The 22561-nt window shown below is 54.6% G+C and overlaps 1 protein-coding gene across 1 annotated transcript in view; it reads right to left on the reverse strand.

Moving 5' to 3' along the window:
• LOC114025710 (NADH dehydrogenase [ubiquinone] 1 alpha subcomplex subunit 10, mitochondrial-like) overlaps nt 1-22156 on the reverse strand; it is a 50618-nt gene extending 28462 nt beyond the window's left edge. Inside the window, exons 1-9 of the mRNA XM_027839177.1 lie at nt 22049-22156; nt 20543-20711; nt 19996-20211; nt 19033-19119; nt 16985-17106; nt 15455-15534; nt 13381-13435; nt 11084-11169; nt 680-788 (exon numbers count right to left, since the gene is read on the reverse strand). Coding sequence (XP_027694978.1) covers nt 680-788; nt 11084-11169; nt 13381-13435; nt 15455-15534; nt 16985-17106; nt 19033-19119; nt 19996-20211; nt 20543-20711; nt 22049-22141 — 1017 coding nt within the window. The 5' untranslated portion in view covers nt 22142-22156. The remainder of the gene's footprint in view (nt 1-679; nt 789-11083; nt 11170-13380; nt 13436-15454; nt 15535-16984; nt 17107-19032; nt 19120-19995; nt 20212-20542; nt 20712-22048) is intronic.
• Nucleotides 22157-22561: the final 405 nt, after the last annotated feature.

A 22561-nucleotide genomic window follows, 5' to 3' on the forward strand; every position in this document is an offset into this window, starting at 1 on the left:
GGGCAGGGCTGTCTCTGCCCACAATCACAGACCAACTCTTTAAGGGAAGGTTAAGCAAACCTGGGGAATGAGCCAGCCTCAGTGGCACCTCCTGCATCGTTGCCTCTGAGCCCCGGCCTAGGCCAAGCGCCAGCTCCGACATCCCCCAGCTTCCTCGAAGTTTCCTTCCCGTCCCACTCCCACCCGACAGTCACATCAGGACACAGTCCAGGAGGATCCACGTGACATACAGAAGGAGCAGGGGGTGAGGGGTCTCCAGAGGTCAGGATGCTAGAAAGAAGTCTAATAATAGCAGCGGGCAGGCGCCAGCCCCTCCGGGCCACCGAGGCCGGCCTGCGCCAGATCTAGGTCCAGTATGTGCAATCCATGAACATATCCATTGTGCGTTTGGGTAAATGGAGTAACAAGAGAGTGGAACGCCTCGTAAATTACCCCACAGAACAATGCAGCTCCACAAATTAAGACCGGAATCGGAGAATCTAATAAACCACCAGCTTAGAGTTTTAATAACTCACTTGGTGGGGGGTGAGGACAAATGTTTGGAAGGAAAATCACCTTTATGCAAATTAATTATTTTTGCTTTATTGAAATAAGAAGTGCTAGTTGCAGTATTCCACATGGCGCGAATGCGTCAGGCTGCACAACACCGCGCTCTCAGACCAGACCCTTAAAGCCTTACCTCTCTGAACTGGTGGTAGAGGCGATCACACTGGTGAGCTCCGATGGTGGTCTCCGGGAGGTAGACCGGAATGGTTGTGTAATTCACTACTTCGTACTTATTCTGGACCCTGAACAGAAAGAGAAAACGTGCAGATCACAGCCCCGACCTCCGGACCCCAACCCAGAAGTGGCGCCCCTCACCCGCCCCCCTCACAGCCCTGCCTCGGGGAAGCTGGCGCTGGGCCCCGGTGCCCAGGACGTGAATGACTGACCCACAACGTCTTCCCTGCCAACGCCCTCCCGAAGGCTGGAATCCTGGAAATGACAGGGCCCAACCTCCCTGCCCAGGCCAGACTGCTAGGCACGGAGATCTCCTTACCTCACGATGCATTCTGTCTCCTAAGCCTCCCGAAAGGCTGCTTCCCTGGGGTACTGATAGTGCTCAGTGGAGTCACCCAATCATCCCCGGTGGTTCCCTATCACCCCCAGGATCCAGAAATGCTTGGCTCAGCATTCAAAGCCCTTCCTAACACGGCCCCCTTCTGCCTCTCTGGTCTTCCCACACCTCGCTCCCCAGAACCCTCAGCCTCCTGGCTGTTCCTCCCACATGACCCTCCTTCCATCTCTTGGCCCTGGGCATCCTCTCTGGCCATCCCCAGGCCTTCCACCGGAAGACTTTCCCAATGCCCCTGAATGCTGGTGCCTTCTCTCTCCTGCCCATCCCCAATTTACTTCCCTAAGAGCAGGGACTGCCTTTGCCTTTCTTCATAGCCCCAGTTCCCAGCAATGCTGGCACACAGCAGGTGCACTGCCTTGACCAAGAAGAAGTCAGATCCCTCCAAATATCCCTATCACCCAGCACCTGCAGCCTCTCAGAGGCTTCTGCTCAATGAGCCAATGTTTCAAGGCCCCTCACGATGCTGATGACCGGGATGTCTCTGGGCTCATTCCTGCTCATCAGTGGCCCTCACGAAACATGGCCCCAGATGAACCCCGAGCACAACACTCCAGTGTAGACTTGAGCTTGACCCACTGGCTCTGCTTCTATCCCAACAACAGCAGCCACCACCCAGGGAAGAACCGCTACTGACCCCACAGCAGTCCGGCCAGCCACACTGAAGGAGGGGGCAAGTCACACCGCTGCCGCCACCCCGACCACCCTGCAGCCACGGTCCAGGGAAGCCACCCTTACTGAGACGTGACTCCATACGCGCACTGCCACTGAAGACCCAAGTCCTGGACGCCCACAAAAGGCTCAGCATCCAGACGGGACGGGGCTTTGGCCAGTGCCGCTCCCATCGGAGACGACGAAGGACGATGAGGCCTTTCCACATGCCTGTGGGTCCTATCACCGCCAGAGTGTGAGGTCCCGGAGAGCAGAGACCACCCCAGCGCTCAGAACCCAGCAGGGGCTTCGTCAGTGCTTTTCCCTGCATACACTCACTCCCTAACACTTGTTTCTACAAACTTCTGGGCAGTCACTTCATTTTTTTTTGACACCAACTACTTACTGCCTTAACAAGGTAACACCCCACTATCCTGAACCTCAATTTTCATGGGCAAGGACTTCAAAAACTTTGAACCCGCACCACGCCCTCTCCAATTCAGGCTCTGAGGCGTCTCAGGGGTCTGCCTGCCCACCCATTCACCAGTCAGGCTGCCTTCCCACGCAAGCTCACGGATCCTCTTTGGATGGAACAGGTGCTGAAGGAATGGCTGATGAACACAGGATGGGAGAACAGAGGGGCACGGGCTCCCTCTGAGAGGGCTGCCCCCAATGCTCACCATGGGTACAAGGCTACACGCATGCCCGGCATACCAGACTCCCTCCCTCCCTACCCAATATACCCGGCTCTCCCCAAGGGAAGGCCCTCACCCCTCCTTCCTGGCCCCATCGTCCCCTCGGGCATCCTTCTTTCAGTTCGAGATGAAGTATCAAAAGACCCTTTTGGTGGCCATTAGCACCCTTCAGGGGCCTGAGTCTTCCCAGCCCTCATTCCGGGCCCGGGACACTCGCTGGAATTTAACCCTGCCGAGGTGAACGGCCAGTGTGCTAAAACTCCAAAGACAGGCCTGTGAGTCCCTTTAAAGACAGCCGCTTTTCTTCCTCGTCAGGAGAATCTGTGGCTCTCTCACCAAGAAGTTTTGGGACCTTTCCCTGAAATGGTGGCACCGAATAGAGGAGACGCCAGACTTGGTTTCCTTCAGATCGAGGCTCCACTTCCGTCGTGTGACTCTGGGCCCGCCCTGGGCCTCCCTCTTCTCTGCAGAATGCCCCCAGAGCTGTCCCAGGGACCCTCACAAGGAGGGTTCAAATTAGAAAGCAGATATGACAGTGTCCAATTACCATAAGGATGGATCCCTGAGAAGCTGAGAGCAGGCCCAGCTGCGCACGTGTGTGACACCTGCCTTCCCTGTCTGGCACCACCCGCTCACACAAGCCACACTTCTCCTTGAGCCTCATACCCCAAAGTGACCCGGTCAGGACCTCACTAGCCCTCGTCGTGCTGGGAGAGGACACCGTCAACAAGACGATCCAGCGCCTGGCGCGGCTCTACACTGAGCAGCCACACAGAGAGGCCACGGCTTCCATCGCTAGCGGACATCACTGTGGCCATCTGGCCCTGGGGCCAGGGAAGCAACTACAGAAGTGAGGGCTCGACCCATCAGCCGCACCCTCCAAAGACCCTGGCATCCTCGGAGAGCCGCGGGACTCTCATCAGGGCCTCAGCCCGGAGGCGAGCCCACGAGCATGCGCATGGACGAGCTGCTCCAGGCCTCCTCGTGAACCAGCGGGCACAAACACAGGGCTCTGCTCCCAGAATTCCCAGCAGGTTTGGCGTTGCCTCTGCAGCGAAGCCTACCGAGACCCCAGCTTCCTAAGTCGGGAGGACGGGTGCAGGTGGGGATGGCAGCCTTCACGGCACTGCCTACAGAGGGAACGGGCTGGCCCCCTCGTGGTCCTGGTATGGGGGTCGCTCCTCTATCATGCCCTAGATCAGGAGATGCACAGAGGCTACAGATTCTGGGGAGGGAAGCCCCTCGGGTCAGTCACAAGCGTCCTCGTCTCAGTGCAGACGGACGGCACTGTGGCATCCCTGCCTGTGGTCAGGAAGAGCACTAGGGTTTGGGGTTTGCCCACGTGGCAGAGGAAAGCAGACAGGGACAGAGTCTCAAGCTTGCCTTACACGTCAGACAGGCCCAAAGAAGAACCTCCCCAGCTTAAAAAGAACAAGCAGAAAAAGTGACCGAGGGGCAACTGGCAGGGAGGTCAGGACATTTATCCACAAGCATCGACTACAGGAACGATGCTGAGCAGCAGTGAGCTGGGTGAGTCGGGCCACGGAGGCTCTTGCTAACAGCCACACCTACTCTGAGCCCAAGTCCAGCCAACGAGCATGTGCCGGCTGGCATCGGGCTAACCAGCAGAAAGCAAGCCGGTCCTGGCCCTCGAGACTCCCGCACACACAAAGGACAAAGGTGGAAAGAAGCGTGGGGGCAGCTGGGCCTTGGGGAACTGACCCACGCCAGGAAGAGGATGAAGAGGCCGTGGGCTGAGGGTGAACACAGAAATCCAGGTACAGGCTGAGGACCGTGAGGAAACGAGATGCCCCAGGTGGGCTAGCCCCACCCCAAACCAGAGCTCTGTGACCCCAGCCCTCTGAAGGCTCGACTCCCCCTGCTCCAACCCCGGGGCAGCCCTCCCCTGCGGTCTCTACATTGAAATAAGCCTGACGGAAAGTGGCCTCAGGAGGGCCCCGTCTCCTCATGCTGGGGCTGCGTCTCTTGCCCCCCAATCTGTCCTCTGCACAGACACCAAAGGGGTCTCCTTAAGTGAAGATCTGACCGTGTCAGCCCCCATCATCTCCAGGATCAAATACAAACTCTTTGGTTTGGCTTTTAAAGCTCTTCTCCAGCTGGCCCCAACCTCTCTTCCCAGGCTCATTTTACAGTACTCCCCCCTAGTACGGCCATGGAGAGAGCGCCGGGCCTGGAGCCTCAGGTAATGTTTGCAAAACCTTAGCACAGCACCCAGCACATAGTAGGTACCATATAAATGCTTACGCCCTTCCTTTCCCAAACTTCACAGTCTAGCCACAGTAGGCTTCTGTTTCCTTCCCTAGCAGCTTCTGCCTCTCTGTTGGCCACACACCGCAGTTCCAGCAGGCCTCCACTCCCTTCAGGATTTGGCTTGAGCAGCGGCCTAGACCCTCTCCCGAGCCCCCACAGTCACTCCACACGTGCTCATCAATCAAACATGGTGCCTCCCTGTCTCGGGACAGGCACCACTTGGCTTTTGTTTGTCTTCCTATGCCCCAATGGGGAGGCTACGTGGCTCAGTGGATAGAGCCGGGCCGAGAGTCAGGAAGACGAGTTCAATCCAGCCTCCGATGCTTACTAGCAGTGTGACCCTGGGCAAGTCACTTCACCTCCATTTTCCTTAAGCCACTCCTGAATCTTTGCCAAGAAAACCCCACAGACAATAACGGCAGGTGACAGTCCCCATGGTCACAAAGAGCCAGCCATGACTAAATGACTGCAAAGCAACAAAGATGCCCCATACCTAGCCCAGAGCTTGGTATGGAGTAGGAACCAAACAATTGCTTGTTAGCGGATCAACTTCTAAAGATTTGGGGGGAAAATATAACAATTACAGGATTTTCCCCCTTTTCCTAGGAGTTCAAAGCCAAGGAAATACCCCAGATCAGGGCCCAGAAAGAGAATGGGTATAATTCTTCACTACATGCCTGCATCTGAGCCCCAGGCAGGTTTTACAAGGAGTGGCAGAGGTGGTCTAGCCCTGCCCCCCCCCCCACTCCTTCTCTTCCTCCTCTCCTCTCCTTGAGCATACCATCTTTCCACTGGTCCCCTCTTCCCTGGGGGGCTTTGCAGAAAGGGCAGTTTTCCAAACCCTCAGGTAAGAAGGCAGGCCTGGGAGGCCTGGTGGTGACAGAAAGCTAATGTTCCCTTTCTGGGAATCATTCCCCTCATACTGAAGAGGCTCGTCACACAACACCAGCCCTCGCAAAGACTCTGCCTGGGCGATTTAAAGGGGGGCACCACGGCGATCTGCGCTGAAAATGCAGGCCCCATCTCCATCATTCAACAAGTAAGCCCAAGAAACGCCTAGAAAATGTGGAGGATTTGGGGAACCTAGGCAGGCCCACAGCTCCATCTACATGGAGACTGAGGGGAATGCAGCCCACAAGACCCTGATGCTGACTGAAGGATCTAACTGCTCACAGCTCCCTCCTGCCTGACAGGGATGCTGGTGCCACAAAGCCCCAGGGCACCCCTGCCCAAAGCTGTCTAGGCTGGGCAGCCCCGGGGGGCAGCACTGGCTGGATTAGGCACCTGCCTAGAAAGGTGACGTACTCACCCAAGACCCGCCAGGCCAGCAAACTCCTGCTGGAAACCAGGCTCCAACATGCCACCCAAAGGCCTGGGAAAAGCTCGGCTGCATCTCCTCACTGGGCATAGTCTACGAATCAGAGTGAAGCCGAAGAACATAGCACAAAACTCTGGGGTCAGAGGGGCTGCTTCCTCATGGACAGAGGCCTTGTTTTACAAATAGAAGCGATCGCCCTAGAGGACAAAGGAAGGCCGAATTCCTGCCCTCATGGCCTGGCCAGCCACCCCAAGGCCAATGAAGTCCCAGGTGGCGGAAAGGAATACATGGCTTAGTGGACAGTGGCGAGACACACAACCACAGAGGCCACCTGGGCACAGGGAACCAGGCCGGTCAGGGAGCGGGCCCATGAAAAGCAGCCTCCACGCCCAGCTGGATGCTCCCACCAAAGACAGAGGTCACAACAGAAATAGGGGCAGGGAGGACAAGTTCATCCTCGGTGTGGGGCTAAAACCAGGGGTGCAGACTCGTGGCGAAAAGGACCTGCTGGACATCAGCATCTGTGGTCACTGGAAGCTGGCCACAAAGAGATGCCAATGCAAAAGAACGAAGCAAACGCAAAGAAAAGAGCAGCTCTGCTCTTGTTTGGGGGAGATGACAAGGGACCGAGGACACATTCACTGAACCGTCCGTGCCACATGCCAGGCAGGCTTGAGGAGGACTAAGGACAGGGCACGGGCGCCGGGCAGAGGTTCCTGCACTGTGCCACTATAGGGGACGCAGAGGGAGAAGACGAAGCTGTTCACAGAGCGAACAAAGGGAAATGAGGCGTCAGCAGAGAAGAAAGCGGGGTGGGAGCGAGAGGAGAGGGGGCTGTCAATAAAGAGGGTCCGGGACCACACGCAGGAGCACACCCCACGGAAAGGACCACAGAAGCAAAGGGAGCAAAGACTAAAGCAGAGGAAGGGCAGAGAGCTGAAAGGGGTCAAGGGTCCGGAAAGAAAAGGCCGTGCACTGGGCGCTCAAGACACAGACGGCTGTCAGTCCAGCCACTTCAACAATGAGTGACAGATGGTGACTTTTGCTCAATACTTGAAGGTTGGCAAAGAGCAATTCTGGAAGGGAGGTGCTTTTCTCTCCATTAGACAGATGAGGAAACTGAGGCAGAGAGCAGTTAGGTGTCAGAGGCCCCATGTGATGGCAGATCCAGGGCTCTATGTAAAAGTAATCTGGAATGATGCTAAGAAAGCAAGTATAACATCCGTGCCCTCTGACCGAAAGACACCAAGGAGGGCAGTGACAAAGGGCAAGGTGTCCCAGCCGCACTCCTAGGGTAGCAAAGACCGGCAGAAAAAGCAGATGTCCACTGACGGGAGGCAGCACATTCATACAGCGGGAAGGCAATAAAGACCGTGGAACCATTTGGACGGCAGCCACGCAGCCACAGCCACAGAAACGAGGTGTGTAAGGATCATGGCCAGACGTGGCCCCAAGGAAAAGGAGTGAAAATGCGCCTCCTGCCGCACTTGGCAGCGGGAGGGACCATGGAGGCGGACCCTACCGAGGACACCAGCCCTTTGTGGGGATGGTTAGCTTTGCTTAATGCTGGGGACTCGATGAGGGAATGGCTGGAAGGAGGTATTTTGGGAAATGAAGCATCATGAGAGTGAAACCACAAAGAACGGTAAAAAAAAATGCCATGATTTTCAGGAACCTCAGAGAGAAGAGTTTTAGGCCAGTGAAGAAACCAGGTGGCAAAGGGCTTACAAAGTGAGGGGTGAAGGATCAAGTGAAGGCAAGGAGACCCCTTCTAGGGGCCTGGCAGTGAAAGGAGGGGGCCAGAGGCCAGGGGAGGACCTCAGGGCTTTTGTTTGGTTTGAGTACGTTGGAGGTGCAGGGCATTAAGGTGAAAAGAACAGAGAGGGAGCGACTGGCAGGGACGGTGGGCACTACTGTCAAGGGCTGGCCTCGGCAAGGACAAGGCCTCTTCCTCAGAGACAGGACAGGATGGGCAAAGATGTCAAGGTCAGGAAGGGAAGGAAAGGACACTCCCAGGTCGATCCTGCAGGAGGCCAAGAGGCTGAGAATATTCCAGGCCCAGGGGACAGAGGCTATGCTAGAGAACAGAAAAGAGGCCTGTGTGGCTGAATGGGAGAGCAATTGGCAAGGTGGGGTATAAAAAAGAGGGTCCTGCTGTGAAGGCTTAAGGGCTAAAAGGAAGAGTTTAGTGACGGGGAGCCCCTGGAGTTTGAGGGGTCAGGCCCCAGCAGCTAAGAAGAGGATGAGGGTGTGGTAAGAGGCGGCAGGCCGGAGCTCAGGAGGGGAGAAGGGGGCGTGTGGCTGAGAGAAGCTGGGAAGGAAGCCAGCTGGAGCGGAGGACATCAGGCATGAGAACCTAAGCTAACAGGAGGAGGGCAGCAGCCCAGACCACCCAGGCCAGTGGCTCTGCAAGGACAGAGCATCGAGTCTGCCTGGGACACCCAACCTGACGGAGAGGAGGGCCAGAAATCCAGATGGAGGAAGCATTTCTGAGCCGAGGAGGTAGATGGCTGAACTCTGGTAAGAGCACCAGACTGCACTCTACTCAGCGGAACCAGCTCTCTCCATTAAGGAAGTCTGGCTGTCTTCTGACAGAAGGCAGAGGCTGGAGTGCAGACGGGAGGGGGAAAGCTCACTCCCATATCATCAGAAGCCGATACGAGATGAAAGATGCCATGGAAGACATCTCGTCTGCGGCGGACACTTCCCAGGGGTTCAGCCAACAGCCGAGCATCCTCCAAGGCTGTCTGCCTGCTGTTTTCAGCATCTTCATGGTAGGAAGGTCCTGCAGACCACCTGCTGGGGGTGTTGACCCTGGGATGACTGCCCCCATCTGAGAACACTGCAGGGCCTTCTCAAGGACAATAAGGTCAGTTAAACGATCTGCTCACCATGCACAGAGGACAAAGAAAACAGACGAATACGTCTGGTACAAAGTATGGCACACAACTGGATGGACGACCCATTGAGGGGGGTCTATCTCATCCTGGTCCCAGGTCAATTCTACCAAATGTTTAAAGAACATTTGAGAGGAGGAGGGCAGAGAGCTGCCAGTCAGAGGCAGTGAAAAGGAAATGGTCCTGGGAAGAACAGAGAGATCTCCTTGGTTCTCTGTTCCACTGGAAGAGTTGGGAGATTCTGGGGGGCAAAGTAGCTGTGATGACACCTACGGGAAGGCCGAATGAGATCAGGAGGACATAAAAGAAGACGAGTCCCGCCTCCTTTGCAGAGGCTCTCCCTACTCACCTCCACCTGAGAAAGAACCTGGGAGAGCTTGGAAAAGGGACACCAAACACCCTTTTATGTTCATGTTTTCTCCCCTCCCGTCTTCTGCACAATTTCATTCTATTTCTAGAACATTTATCCCGTGACACTAATTCATTTTCTTTCTATTTTTTGTCGATCCCAAGTCGGTCTCAACAATGCTCACTTGAAAGTTTTTCCAAAGCCTGGCAGGGCAAGCCTTCAGGGTTCAGCATTCCAGCTCGGTTCTCCTTCCCCATATAAATCCAAAGATCATCTGATGCATTTCCACCCAGGGACTTGTCGGCATTAGAACTACAACTGCAGAGACTGCGAATTGAGCCTGTGCTGACACGGTTCCTACACTGGAGCCTCCTGCGCGCGCAGGCTGTCCCTCTCCGTGGTCAATCCCCGCTCATCAAACCCGATGATGTCCACAGAGCCCTTATCCTCAAGCTCCTCTCCTTTCCTCCTCCGGGTTTTCTACAATTAACTTCACGATGCCTCTCTCCAGGGCAGAAGCCACCTCATCCAATGCCCTCTTCTCTCACTCTGAGCACAGGAAACCCAAGGACAAGAAGGGATTTGCTCAAGGTCACGCCCGTAGCACGCAGGAGAGATGAGATCCCTACGGTGTCCCCGGAGCCACCAATTGGTGAGGAGGATAGAGCCCAGGTTTCCCTCTTCTCTTCTCCCACATTTACCTCTCTTTGCCTCTTGGCCCTTGCTTCTCTCAGATCCTTCCAGCACATAAGCGTCTCCTGAGAGCCCAAGGACAGGCAGCGTTACACACTCTTGAGTCCTCATGTCCCCAATAAAGGCCCTTTCCTGGGGGGGCGTGGAAGGAGAGAAGGCCCCTGCCTTGATTCTCCCAGGCTGATGTTTAAATTGTAGCTGCTTCTTTGACATGCAATTTTCTACGTGTATTTAAAGCAGCCTCTTGTCAGTCTGCCCTGGCTATCCCGGGTCACTAGCTCTGGAGCTTCACTACAGCAGGAGGGAGCACTGAGGAGAACACCAATTTTATCCCAAAGACGATGAGAATCTTTGTGAAATACGAGCCTAACAAAGCCTGCCTTCATTTCACAAGATCAGCCTGATCTCCATGAAGTGCGGATTCCCCCGCCAATCCTCACCGATCACCCCTCTGCTCACTCCCAGAAGTCTTCACGTGCACCGGTGCAGGAGCTGTCACCAGGGCCTTGTCTGCCCCTGCCCCCTCGACTCCTGACCAGCTTCGTCGGGAAGTGGGCCTGAGTCTGTGCCGTCTTCTGCCTTTGGCCAACAGCCACCACAGGGGCCGCCGACAGTGATGGTGACACGGTGGCTTCATAGCTGTGCAGGACCAAGGCGCCCCCAGCTTCGAGGCTGACAAGGGCTGGGATCCCAAGGGAGGAAATAGGCGAGGCTAGCAGGTTCTAGGTCCTTGTGTCCGTTTTACTGTCTAGCAGCAGGCTGCATGCCGCCTTATAGCTACTGCAGCCAATTTCCAGAGGGCCACTCTATGACTGCATGGATCAAACAGTGGCTTGGAACATTTGTGGATCCAAAAAGACGTTCACCACAGAAACACCACGTAAACAAAGGAGCAGCCTGGAACCAAATGTTACGATAGGCGATAGAATAAATTCAAGAAAGCTCTGCCACTCTGCATTCTGTTACCTCAAACTGCCGCCTCCCTACTCCATGTGATGCTTTTGGGCACTGGGGCCAGGGCATACCCCTGACAAAGTGCCCTCCAAAGAGCTCGCTGAGCTCCCTGGCCATTCCCAAGCACAAGAATAGACTCACAGCTTCCTCAAGTGGTGGAGAGAACGGTCATCTTGCTCCAGCCAAGGACCTTTATCAAACTTGACATAGTCGAAATCTTCCAAAACCTAAAAAGAACATCCGACGTTAAACTGGGTTCAACTCACCAAGCGTGTATTAAGAGTCTACTAAGGAGGCACTGGGCCACCCCCAACCCCAGCACACTGCCTGCCTTCAGGCAGCTTCCTTCCAAGCAGCTCAGGAAAGACTTTCTGAGGAGGGGCCCCTGAGCTGGGCCTTGGAGGAAAGGAGGGCCTCATTTAGGAGGGAGGAAACAACCCATAAACCACCAGAAAGCGAGTTTCCCTATTCCAGATAGCTCCCTTATTCATTAGTCTGACAGAATGAGTGGCTAATAGCTTTGTCAGCCCGGGTTATGTCTTCATCTGATGACAAGCCCTACTTGTGTCAGGTCCAAACCCTCTCCTCAGGTCTTGTGCCCACAATCTTCCCCCCAAGAGCAGACGATCCAGGGAAGCACCTCTGATGAAGGGGCCAGCCACGTCAGCCTGGCTGAAGCAGCGAAACCCGGGAGGGAGAGACCATGCACGCAGACGAGGCAGACCCTGCACCACCTTAACCCCAATCCTCTCAGGTCCCACTGGATACAGCCCAGGACCCTGAGGCCTAGATCCTCAGGAGGAGCCGGCCTTCCAGCCTGCTGCTCTCAACCTCCTCCAGCTGAGCCTGGCCAACGGCTCCTGTACTTACTGAAGCCCTAGAAAATTCTTGCCACCAAGGCCCCCGGCCCTGTCCAATGGTTCATTTTTCCAGTAGAAATGACATGAAAGAAGAGGCCTGACCATCTCCTTTGCCCTGCACCCTAAGGACCTTTCCATCTGACCCTCCTGGAGAGCTGGAACTGTCCTGTATTTCCAGTGCTCTGCATACAGTAAGTGCTTACTAAATGCTTCATTCATTCCCATGACTCAGCCCATTTCCCAAGAAGGCAGAGGCCACCGCAAGGCCAGGACTCTCTTCTGCATCCACTCTCTCCTACTTACATTGAGCCAAAGATCAGGACAAAGCCTTCGCCCTCACTCCCACCTCTCCTGCCTCCAGCAAACCCATTTCCCTTTTCCACCGGCTATAAACACACTTGGGTCTCCATCTTCTCACTTTCGGTGCCAAACCTCTGGAAAAAGTAAGATACTTTCCACAGCATTCCTTCTGCATTAGCTCTAGTGCCTTGGGATGCAGCATCTGTCTGCACCTCTCTCCTAAAACTGTGACCTCAAAGGTTACCAGTAACTCCCTGAATGACCAAATCCCAAGGGCACTCTCCAGTCCTCTCTGGAGCATGACCTCTGGACCACGTTCTCCCCACCCGACTCCCCAGAGCGCCCAAGAAGAGGTAGGTAACAGTTTCTCTGGCCTCTACCCCAACTATATTCAGGCTCAGCCCCTCCAGAAAGACACCAAGCAGCAGTAAGTGGACCTCCCGATTCCTTTGTAATAAAAACAAAGCATCAGTTCCCAAATGAACTGGGAATTCTGTACAATGACACAGTTTCGGTCCCCGGTTCCAGTGACGCTGGCCCAGGACCGGCAATCACAAGGTCTAGGCCACTAGCTGAGAGTCTGACCTGGGCCAGGTCATTTACCTCTGGACCTCAGGTTTCTTATCTCCAAAAATAAAGCGAGAGGAATTATCCAATCCAAGCCACCTTGATTAAATACTGGAGATACAATTAATAAAAAGGAAGCCAGTCCCTGCCCTCAAAGAACTCACAATCTAATAGAGCAGAGGGGGCCAAAGGCCAGTTCCCCCCTCTACAGAGGAAGGAATTGGGAGGAGCTCAGTAGTCCACCCCCAGTCCTCTAATCAGAGCCGGGATCAGCCAAGGCTTGGCCTGCCTTTGGGTGGGGAGTTCAGAGGTGACGAGCCTAACCTGGGAGGGGACAGGCACCAGGCAGGGCAGCAAGAGGAGGTGGGGGCGGGGAGAGGAAGGAAGGAAGGGAGGGAGGGAGGGAGGGAGATAGACAGGGACAGGGGGAGAGGGGGGGAGAGAGAGAGACAGAGAGAGAGAGAGGAGAGAGAGTGTTTGAGAGTGAGTGTGTGTGTACACGTGCGTGCCCGTACATGCGCTGGCCCTCCCAACCACTCTGTGAAAGAGGCACTATTTATTATTAGGCCCATTCTGAGGATGAGGAAATGGAATTATCTGACATTCAAGCATTTAAAATGTGAACTCATAATTTAACCACAAAAGGCAAAATTAAAAGTTTTCAAGGATGAGACGGAAAACAAAAACTTGTCCATCTATTTTAACCCTTACCTTGTCCACATCCTTCGCTTCCTTTGCTGTATATTGTAAAATCTCACAATTTTTACTATAAAAAAATAAAATAAAGTAAGTCAAATTCAGTTCAATTCAAATCCTTTCCAATCTCCCACGAACGCTCCCTGATGATGCGTAACCTAACAAGGTTCCCACCGCCAGGAGACTCCCCCTCTTCCTTTGATTCAGGAGTGAGCCCAGTGCCGGGCCCAGACGCCAAGTCCTCCACTCGTCAGAGCAGGAAAGCCGCCCGGACCCTGACAGTGAGCTCTCTCCTCCCTCAACTTCTTTGCTCTGTGTCTAAGCCTAATGGCCCTCTGCTGGTCCTCAGGCTTCCTCTCTGTGACCAGACTCTCCCCTGGCGCCCATCAGTGCCCACTGGCTCCCCATCACCTCCATGCAGATAACCCTAACTGCACGGTCTTCATCTCCTCACTGAATTCCAATCTCACATCCCAACCTGCATATGCCATAGACACCTCAAACTCAGCAGGTCCAAAACCCCCAAATCCTCTCTTCCTCATCACACTGCTCTTTCTGTCAAAGAGAGCGCCCAGGTTCATGACCCAGGAGTCACCCTTCACTGCCAGCTCTGGTCCACGCACCACTTCCCACCCAAATGCGAGTCAGAAGGAGGGGAGTCCCACCTCCCACTCAGTAATCCCGGAGCCCAAGAGCATGCGTGGCAGCCACCTGGAAGAGGGCAGCTCTAGCCTAGCCCCCAGACCCAGAGTTACAGAGGACAGGTGATGGACTCGAAGACCTGAGACTGAATTTCCACCCTGATGCTTGCTCCCTACCGTGAGTCTTTGGACAAGCCCCTCCACACCTTCTCTCTCTGGGCCTCAGTTTGCTTAATTGTAAAATGTGGGGATCACATCAGACAGCCTCTGAGAAGCCATCCTGCTCTAGGTCTCAGACCCAATGAGCTACGTTAGCAAAGGAGACTTCTGTACCAGGAGTTCCCCAGGTTGCTGAAATCCCAGGTTTAAACCCAAAAAACCCCCCCAAATGATCTTTGGAGCAGATATACTAGTATGACGTGTGTGGAATCTTTCAGCACACTTATAGGCAGCGTCTTCTACCTTTAAGGCCCTTCAAGGGACCCAGAACCCCAGCTCAAAATGCCCACAAACTCCCATCTTGGCTTCTTCAAACTAAAATTACTTTTCTCAAGAACCAGCTTTCACGAGAAAAAGATGCATTTGGATATTCGTGGCTGCTACTGCTCTGTCTTATTACCGACACTAACAGTACTACAGAGGACCGCTTTGAAAGCAAACACACACCCAGGGTTTTGGCTGGCCCTCGAAGGCACTACTAGGGCACCAAATGTGTCATCTTGGGAAGAAGATTCTGAGTGCCAAACACTGGATTAAGAACTCAAACCATGTGTATACTGGGAATAAGCTACAGGTACTCCCTAAATCCATTCATTTACTCCCATGTCCTCGACTTCCTCTCCAGCCACATGCAAAGCTCAAAGAACGCTGAGGTTCTTGTCAAACACTCTTGCCAGGACTTCCCTACATAGGTCTGGTGCCCACACTGGGAGGCCCCAACCCAGGCTATTTTAACAATAACCCTCTTGGGCGTCACACACCAACAGTAATTACCACATACATCATGGCCACACCTTATTGCAAGGCTGCAAAGCTGCTGGCACCTGGAAGACTGTCAGCCGTGACCTTGTCTGTTAAAGCCATGAACTGGGCGGGATGCAGTGGTCCTCCAGGCCCTAGGGCACATGGCAACCCCTGACCCAAGGTGGAGCTTACAGAGAATCCACCCTTGAAGCCCCACCCCAGAACTTGGCCAGAGCTTATCAAAAGGTCCAAGAACACCAGCAGAGCAACTTGAATGTGTGCACTTAAAATGCCAAGCCAATCAGCCTGGGTTCACACCTTCAGCCCAAAAGAAATTGGGGAGTCCTCCCCAGGGTCATTCAGGCCAACAGACAGAAGGTTACGTGGGACAAAGTTGGGCCTGCCTGCAAGGCTGGCTTAAATAAGAGATGAGGACGCTCTCCAGGGCAGGCGGGTGGCCAGGAGAGTCAAGCTGCTTGACCGACCTCATTTCTGGAAGGAAGGTTTTCTTGTAGGCATCTTCAATGTCCTGCAGATAGGCGGCTGTGATCTTCTTTTCGTGGGCCTAAACAAACAAAAGTGAGACGTGAGACACGGTGACAGAGGATGAAGCAGGAAAGCCCAGTCCATCACCTATCAGCCCAGACACACCAGACTGCTCTAACCCCGCTTGTCCCGGTCACTACGAAGCATATCATGAAGGAAGATGCAAAGAATGTGAGTTCTGAACTAACTGCTTCTCTCCCTCCCTTTGCCCCACCCAGCCACTGTCTGGGTGGCTTGGAATGCGTCTATTACGGCCAGAAGGAACCAGAGAAACACTCTAGCCCCACTTTGCTCCTAAAGTGGGGCAGTGGGCCCTGGGGCCTCCGCCTCTGCCTCCACCTCTGGAGCACTAGCCCTGCCGCCTCTCGGCTCCACATTTAAAGCTGACTAAGAGCCGCTGAAGCTCCTCAGGCCCACTCCCAGCAGGATGCCGGCTGAGCCTTCTCGCTGGCCACACACAGCCCGCTACTACAAATACACAAACACAGGCCAGCGGTCAAGGAATGGTCACAGAAAGTGGGTCAAGTCTCCCCAGAGGACCAATGCATAACTGGGAGCTTGTTTTCTTGCCCAAGGACAAGGCATCCGATAAAGAAAACCTATCACCAACTCGGTGGTGCACGGGTATGTCGGTAAACGACAGAAGGGATGAGGAAAAGAACCATAAAGGAGAGCAAAGATCCTAGCCACTGACTGGCATGGTAAAATCCCAAGTCCTTATGGGGGGCCTGCCTTTAGGGTCGATCCAAAGTACACCTCTGCCACGTCGAGTGGAAAGGAGGGACATGGAGCCCCAAAGACGGATGCTGCTCGTGGCTTTCGGCCAGAGCTCCCCTGAGGCCCAGACAGCCCTTCCCAGAATCTGGAAGGCTGCTAGACTACCTGTTACGTCTGCATTCCAAGAGAAGGGAAAGGGAACAGATGCTCGGCCACCTCACGGACCAGGACATAGGACCCACTAGCAGGAGGAAGAGAGGAGAAAACTACGAAAACGATGATGTAACTGTCCCTCCTAGCTCTCCACAAGACGGCCATCTCTCCAAGTTTAACCTCTCTGGGCCTCAGTCCTTTGAGATAAAATGAGAGGGTGGGAACAGAAGATCTCTGCTGATTCTCCTAAGTCTAATATCCTGGGATTCCTTAGAAATAAAAGGATGAGGGACCACCCACCTATCCTCTTCTAAGGTGCCACGCCCTAAGGGACTGCAGTGAAATAAGCTCAAAGCCCACCCAGCCCCATACGCGACCCCTGCCCCCATGTCGCGAAGACAACTCCCAGCACCTTCCCCTAGGAGGGATCCCCTCCCCCAGTGCCGGTGGCTGTTTCTCTAGCCCCCTTGTGCCAAGTGGACACTTCTCAAGAGTGGGCATGAGTGTGTGTAAAAGAACACGATGGTGCCAAAAGGATTTCCAAATGGTGAGGGACGGACACAAAATAAGATGGGCCTTGGACAGAAAGGTTGGATTACATTTCCTTTCTCCTGAATCTTCTTCAGGATCTCGGGAACAGGTGCATCAACATATATAACCAGGTGAGGAGGCAAATACTGCGGGGCGGTGAGACGTTTGATCTCCTCGTAGTGCTCCACGCCTGGAGAAAGGGGAAAAAGAGTCAGCCTAAGAGGACGTCCGGCCAGCACAGGCAGCTGGGAACACACAAAGGAGATCTAAGTCACGTCCCCACCTACCAAATGTCCTCACAGGTTAGTAGACTTCAGTCCATGTACTCTTTTGGTCAAGCAAACATATAGTAACTCAAACAGCTTTTTCCTAAAAAGGAAAGGAAATTAGGCTCCCCTGAATTACTAAGGGGTGCTTTATGACAAGCACTCAAATACATGCCTCAGAAGCAAACATTTTGTGTTTCCATTCTGGTTGTTGTTTTTTTTTAATTCACTTGAAAGGCACACTTAACTCTAGAGCTCTGGTTCACAGCCTTCGGCCACAACTCACAGGAGGCAGAATTCTAGGAAAAAGACAAGGCAAATCGTTCAGCCTCTTGGGGCCTCAGTCTCCTCCTCTGTAAAATGAGGTGGTCACACTGAAGTCCAATGAAGAGGCCTGGCCCAGGAATCAGGCCCGATCAGCTTCAAATCCTGCTTCCGGTTTCCGTGACTCTCAGAGGCTCAGGTTCTCACGTACAAAAAGCTGATGACCCAATTTCACAGGGTTGTTATAAGGCTGCACAGGACTTAGAGAGTTTTCAAGGCCTTGAGCAGTGGTGGGATACCTGGGGCCTCAAGGCCACACGTGGCCTTCTAGGTCCTTGGTTGCGGCCTTTTGATTGAGTCCAAGTTTTACAGAACAAATCCTTTTATTAAGGGCACAGAGACACCCAAGAAGTAAAACTGCTCAGAAGTCTGGATTCAGTCAAAGGGCCACACTTGAGGACCTAGAGGGCCACATGTGGCCTCGAAGCCACAGGTTCCCCACCTTGGAGCTGGAGAAAGATCAGCTGGGATGGTTGCGCAGATCCCAGCACTGGCATGGAAAGGTGGCAGGCACAGCTCTTCATTCCGTGGCCTGTGACCACGGGCCAACACCAAAGGGCTGTTTCAGGCTCACAGAAAATGGCCTTCCCCAGTCACAAAGAGGAGCTGAGTCTTCAGACATGATGACAAGATCCTACCCCCAAGCAAGGAGGGAGAGGGGCAGCCCTGCCACAGGAGAAGGAAAGCGGGCAGAGATTTTACTCTCGTGGGGTGGGCACCAAGAGAGGAAAAAGAAAACTCTCAAGCCGTTTCTACAAAAACAAAAATGGCATGCCCCTGCCGCCCTCTGGGAGCTGACACTGGACTAGGGGGGTAACAGCAGGGGTGGGAATAGAACATGGCCATGACCAGGGCAGGGAGCCAAGGGAGCGAAGGAGGCGCCCGGAGGCAGAAGGCAGAACTTTGAGCCTGGAAGGAGAAGCAGGATCCAGGAAGGCGGGAATAACAACGAGGAGAAAAGGCCTCCCCGGGCCAGGGAAGAGTGCACGATAAGGCGGAGAGGAGCTCTCGGCCGGCGCAGACGCCCCATCGGGGCTCTTGGGACTCCGCCAGCCTGCCCAGGCCCCAACTCACAGCCTGGTCTCCTCCAACCCCCAAAGCACCCCAGCTCTACCCTGCTTCACTCCTGACAAAAGAAACACAGAACAGAGCACCCCAAAGCGGTAGAAGGACAGCTGCTACTAAACCGAGCCCTTCCACATAAACCTGAGAGCGCGAGGCTCCAGTCTAGGGGTTCCTGACGTTCTGGGGCTGCTGGGCTGCTGAAGCGGAAGGACCCAAGCCCCTTCAAACAACAACTTGTGCCTAAAGACATCCCGGCACCGGGGACGCCGCCGGCAACAAGAAAGAAACAGGAGACAGAAGCACTGGAGAGGGCACAGACACCCGAGAGGTCAAACCGCTCAGAGCGCCTGATCCCAAAGCTCCTGCAACGATTCTGCCGCTGGGCCTCTCCCAGAGGACGCTGCGAGCGTGCCCACGGGGCTGTGCGGACAAGGAAGGTTCCAATGACGGGGCCGACTTACACTGTTTTCGGATGAATCCTTGCTTGAACATGGCCTCCATGAAGACAAAGTCGCTGAAGATGGAGCGCTCCAGAACTACGCCTTGTCCTGTCATCACAATGAGAGTAGCGCTGTTAGGGTCACTGACCGAGGACAGCCAGCGAGGGTCCCCAGCCACCCCGGCAGGATAACTTCAGCCGCCTTGGACAGCCCGACTAGGAGCCCAGAGAAGGGGCTCTGAATCCTGGCTCTGACGCCCCAGCTGGCTCGCTCCAGTTTCTTGGTCAGTAAAATGGCAGCAATGACTCTCACCCTAACCCAACCTCCCTCAAAGGGTTGGGTGCAGAAAAAAGGGGGAGGGCTTTGTCAGCCCAAAAACACCACATACACAAGAAGGGCCCAGCTGGCTTCAGACCCATGATTTTACCAGGGGAGGAAATGCCTCCCACTAGTGCAGCTCAGCACCTTCTCTGCAACCTTAAGAGTTTCGGGGAAGGGGGTAAGGGTGGCGGGGTTTGCAATGACAGGCCCAGGGTCATACAGGCAGGACTTGGACCCAAGTCAGCCTGGCTCAGAGGCCCTGTGCAACCCTTAAGCCACAGAGCCCCTCTCAACTATAATTACAGTGGGTTTAAAAGAATGACCTCCCCTCGGCCGCTCAGAAGAGCAGTATACAAGGCTGACCCTCTGACTCTAGCATTCACCAACATGGTGACTGTCCCCAGTAACCACCCAGCTGTCACTAAAGGAGGGGAACCATGCCCACCTGCCCAGGCCCCAACTCACAGCCTGACACAACGGTAGGAGGGGATTTACAAAATGAAGTGTCCTTCCAGATAAAAAGAAGCAGGGCTGCTCCCAGGATCCCCAGGACCTCCCTCCTAGCCCACCCAGCGAGGCCCCAGATGCAGGCCTCACACAGCAGGTCTACAGCCCCGGAAGCCACCCCTCTGGCCTTCTCTATGGTGCCCGGGGTTCTCCTACCTGTGCTCAGCAGGTGGTCCAGGGCGTCAGAATACTGCAGAAGGCGGTTAGCGTAGAGCCAGGACTGCAGGCGATAAGCATTACCGTCATTACTCCTGGGATCATCGTAAAACTTCTCCAAACTGCAGTTGCCGCCCAGCTCTAAACTCAGGATCGTTCCATCGCCTGAGTTCTTCTCGGCATAATGTATGTCGACTTCAGGAAAGTGTTTCAAACCTGGGGATGGAAGAAACGAAGTCACACTTGGCATATCATAGGCTGGCTAAGTTGCGCCTACATGTCCTTTACTTATGGAAAAAAGGACTTGTCAAGAGTCCTGTGAGTTCACCAAATACAGCAACGTTCTTGGCAATGAGACGTGTTACACCTCTAGATCAGCAGTGGAGGACCTTTCCTGCAGACCCAATGATACACGATGCAGGAAAGGATTCTGCTCTCTGGGACAGGGAGGGGAGGGGCTTGGTCCAGACACAGGTAAGTCCTGGGGATTCACTCGTCGATGGGAAAGAATCAGGACGATTCTCCCTAGAAGAAAGGGAGCTCATACCTAGTTTTTCCGCTAAGTGTTTTGCAAGTTCGCTTTTTCCAGAACATATGTTGCCATCCACAGTCACCACTTTGCTTCTCTCAGTGAGTTTCTTGGTGGTTCTCTCCCCAAGTATGTAAGACAAGAGACCATAGCGGCGTTTGCGTTGGGAACCTGTATGAATTCCTGCCTGAAAAAAACAACATCCAACAATAAGAAGACAAATATTCCAGAAAGGAATCTCAAATCGTAACATTCCTCAACTCAGCTTATCGCATTTCAAATCAGCATGTATTAAGCCCCTACTATATACATGGTACTATAAGAGAATGTCCACTACCTTCAGAGAGGTTTTACACTCTAGTGAGTGATCGGACCTATGGGTGTGTGTGCATGCGTGCTGTGTGCATAATCCTAACTACAATAGGAATCGATCCATGAAAAGTAGATTAGAGGCAGCAAAGCAAGCCCTTGGTGAGGGCTGAGAGAAAACAGTCTTACTGACTCAGTGGAGGAACTGGCATTGGAGCTGGTCTCTTAAACACAGACAAGAATGCAGCTGGTAAATCGACCGCCAAATATATATTAAGCACTGACTATGTGCCAAGAACTGTGTTCAGCACTAGGGACAGAAAGGAAACACGAAACATTCCCTGACCCGCACTCAACCTGAGGAGAAAGCATGTATGTAAACTGGTCCACACTGGAGAAGCGGACAGCTACTAAGCTGGGGGGGGGAGGGGGTGGCTTGGTGGCACCAGAGTGCACAAAGCACCAGGCCTGGAGTCTGGAAGACCTGAGTTCAAATCCGGCCTCACACCCTTACGAGCTGTGTGACCCTGGGCAAGTCACTTCACCCTCTCTGCCTCAGTTTCCTCACCTGTAAAATGAGCTGGAGAAGGAAACGGTAAACCACTCCGGTATCTCTGCCAAGGAAACCCTCAATGGGGTCACGGAGAATCGAACAAGGCAGAAATGACTGAGGTGGTGGCGTGGGGAAAGACCTCTGGCAAAGCTGCCCCTGGGGGGGTGAGCCCTGAAGGATGCCAGAGCTTCTCTGGAGCGGAGGGGAGGAGGAAGAATCATCCAGGCAGGAGAAAGCAGAAGGACACACAGATGGAAAAGCACCGGCCCCGAGGTCAGGAGGAGCCGAGTTCAAATCCGGCCTCACACCCTTACTAGCTGTGTGACCCTGGGCAAGTCACTTCACCCCAACTGCCTAAAAACTAAAAAGAAAAAAGGCCCACAAAGGCTTGAGCCAGGAGAATGGGTGAACAGCCAAGGGCTCCACGCAGAAGATAAGCCCCCTGAGGGAAGGCCTGGCCTTGGCGTCTAGTCGGGAGCTTCACACACACGAGGTCCCGCACGGACACCTCCGGGACAGGACCGGAGAATCGGAAAGAGGAGGCCTCGGCGGCAAGATCGGGAGCCCTGCCCCGAGGGACCCCCGACCCCCGACCCCCATCGGGAGAAACTGAGGCGGGGGCCCAAGGTCACCGGGGCCTCGGCCCGCACCCGCCCACTCACCGCGCGTGGGGCGCCCACGGCCCCGAGCCCGCGCGCCGACACCGACAGGGACACGGCCCAGGCCGCGCGGGGCCTCAGGAGAACGGCAGCCATCGAGTCCTCACGGCCGGAGGGCGACTTGTCCCGGGAACAGGCCTCCACTGTCCAGGGAAGGCAGCGACCTCCGCGCCTTCCGGTGTCGCCCGGAAGTGACGTAACGAAAGCGCCGCAGCAGGCGGAGAAACGAAGCGAAGGGAGGGCGGGGCTGGGAGCAGGGCTAAAGAGGGGAGGGGCTAGGAGCACGGTAGAAGGGGAGGGGAGGGGCTAGGAGCAGGGGGCGGGACTGAGAGCGGGGTTGGGGGGGAGAGGAGAGGCTGGGAGCAGGGAAAGGGGAGGAGCTGAGACCAGGGGTAAGAGGAGAGGGGTGGGGCTGAGAGCAGGGGGAAGAGGAGAGGGGTGGGGCTGAGAGCAGGGTGAAGAGAGAGGAGGGGCTGAGAGCATGGTGGGGAGGGGAGGGGCGGGGCTGAGAGCAGG

This window comes from Vombatus ursinus, unplaced genomic scaffold, assembly GCF_900497805.2.
Source record: "Vombatus ursinus unplaced genomic scaffold, bare-nosed wombat genome assembly UNPS02004679.1, whole genome shotgun sequence".
Taxonomy (NCBI): domain Eukaryota; kingdom Metazoa; phylum Chordata; class Mammalia; order Diprotodontia; family Vombatidae; genus Vombatus; species Vombatus ursinus.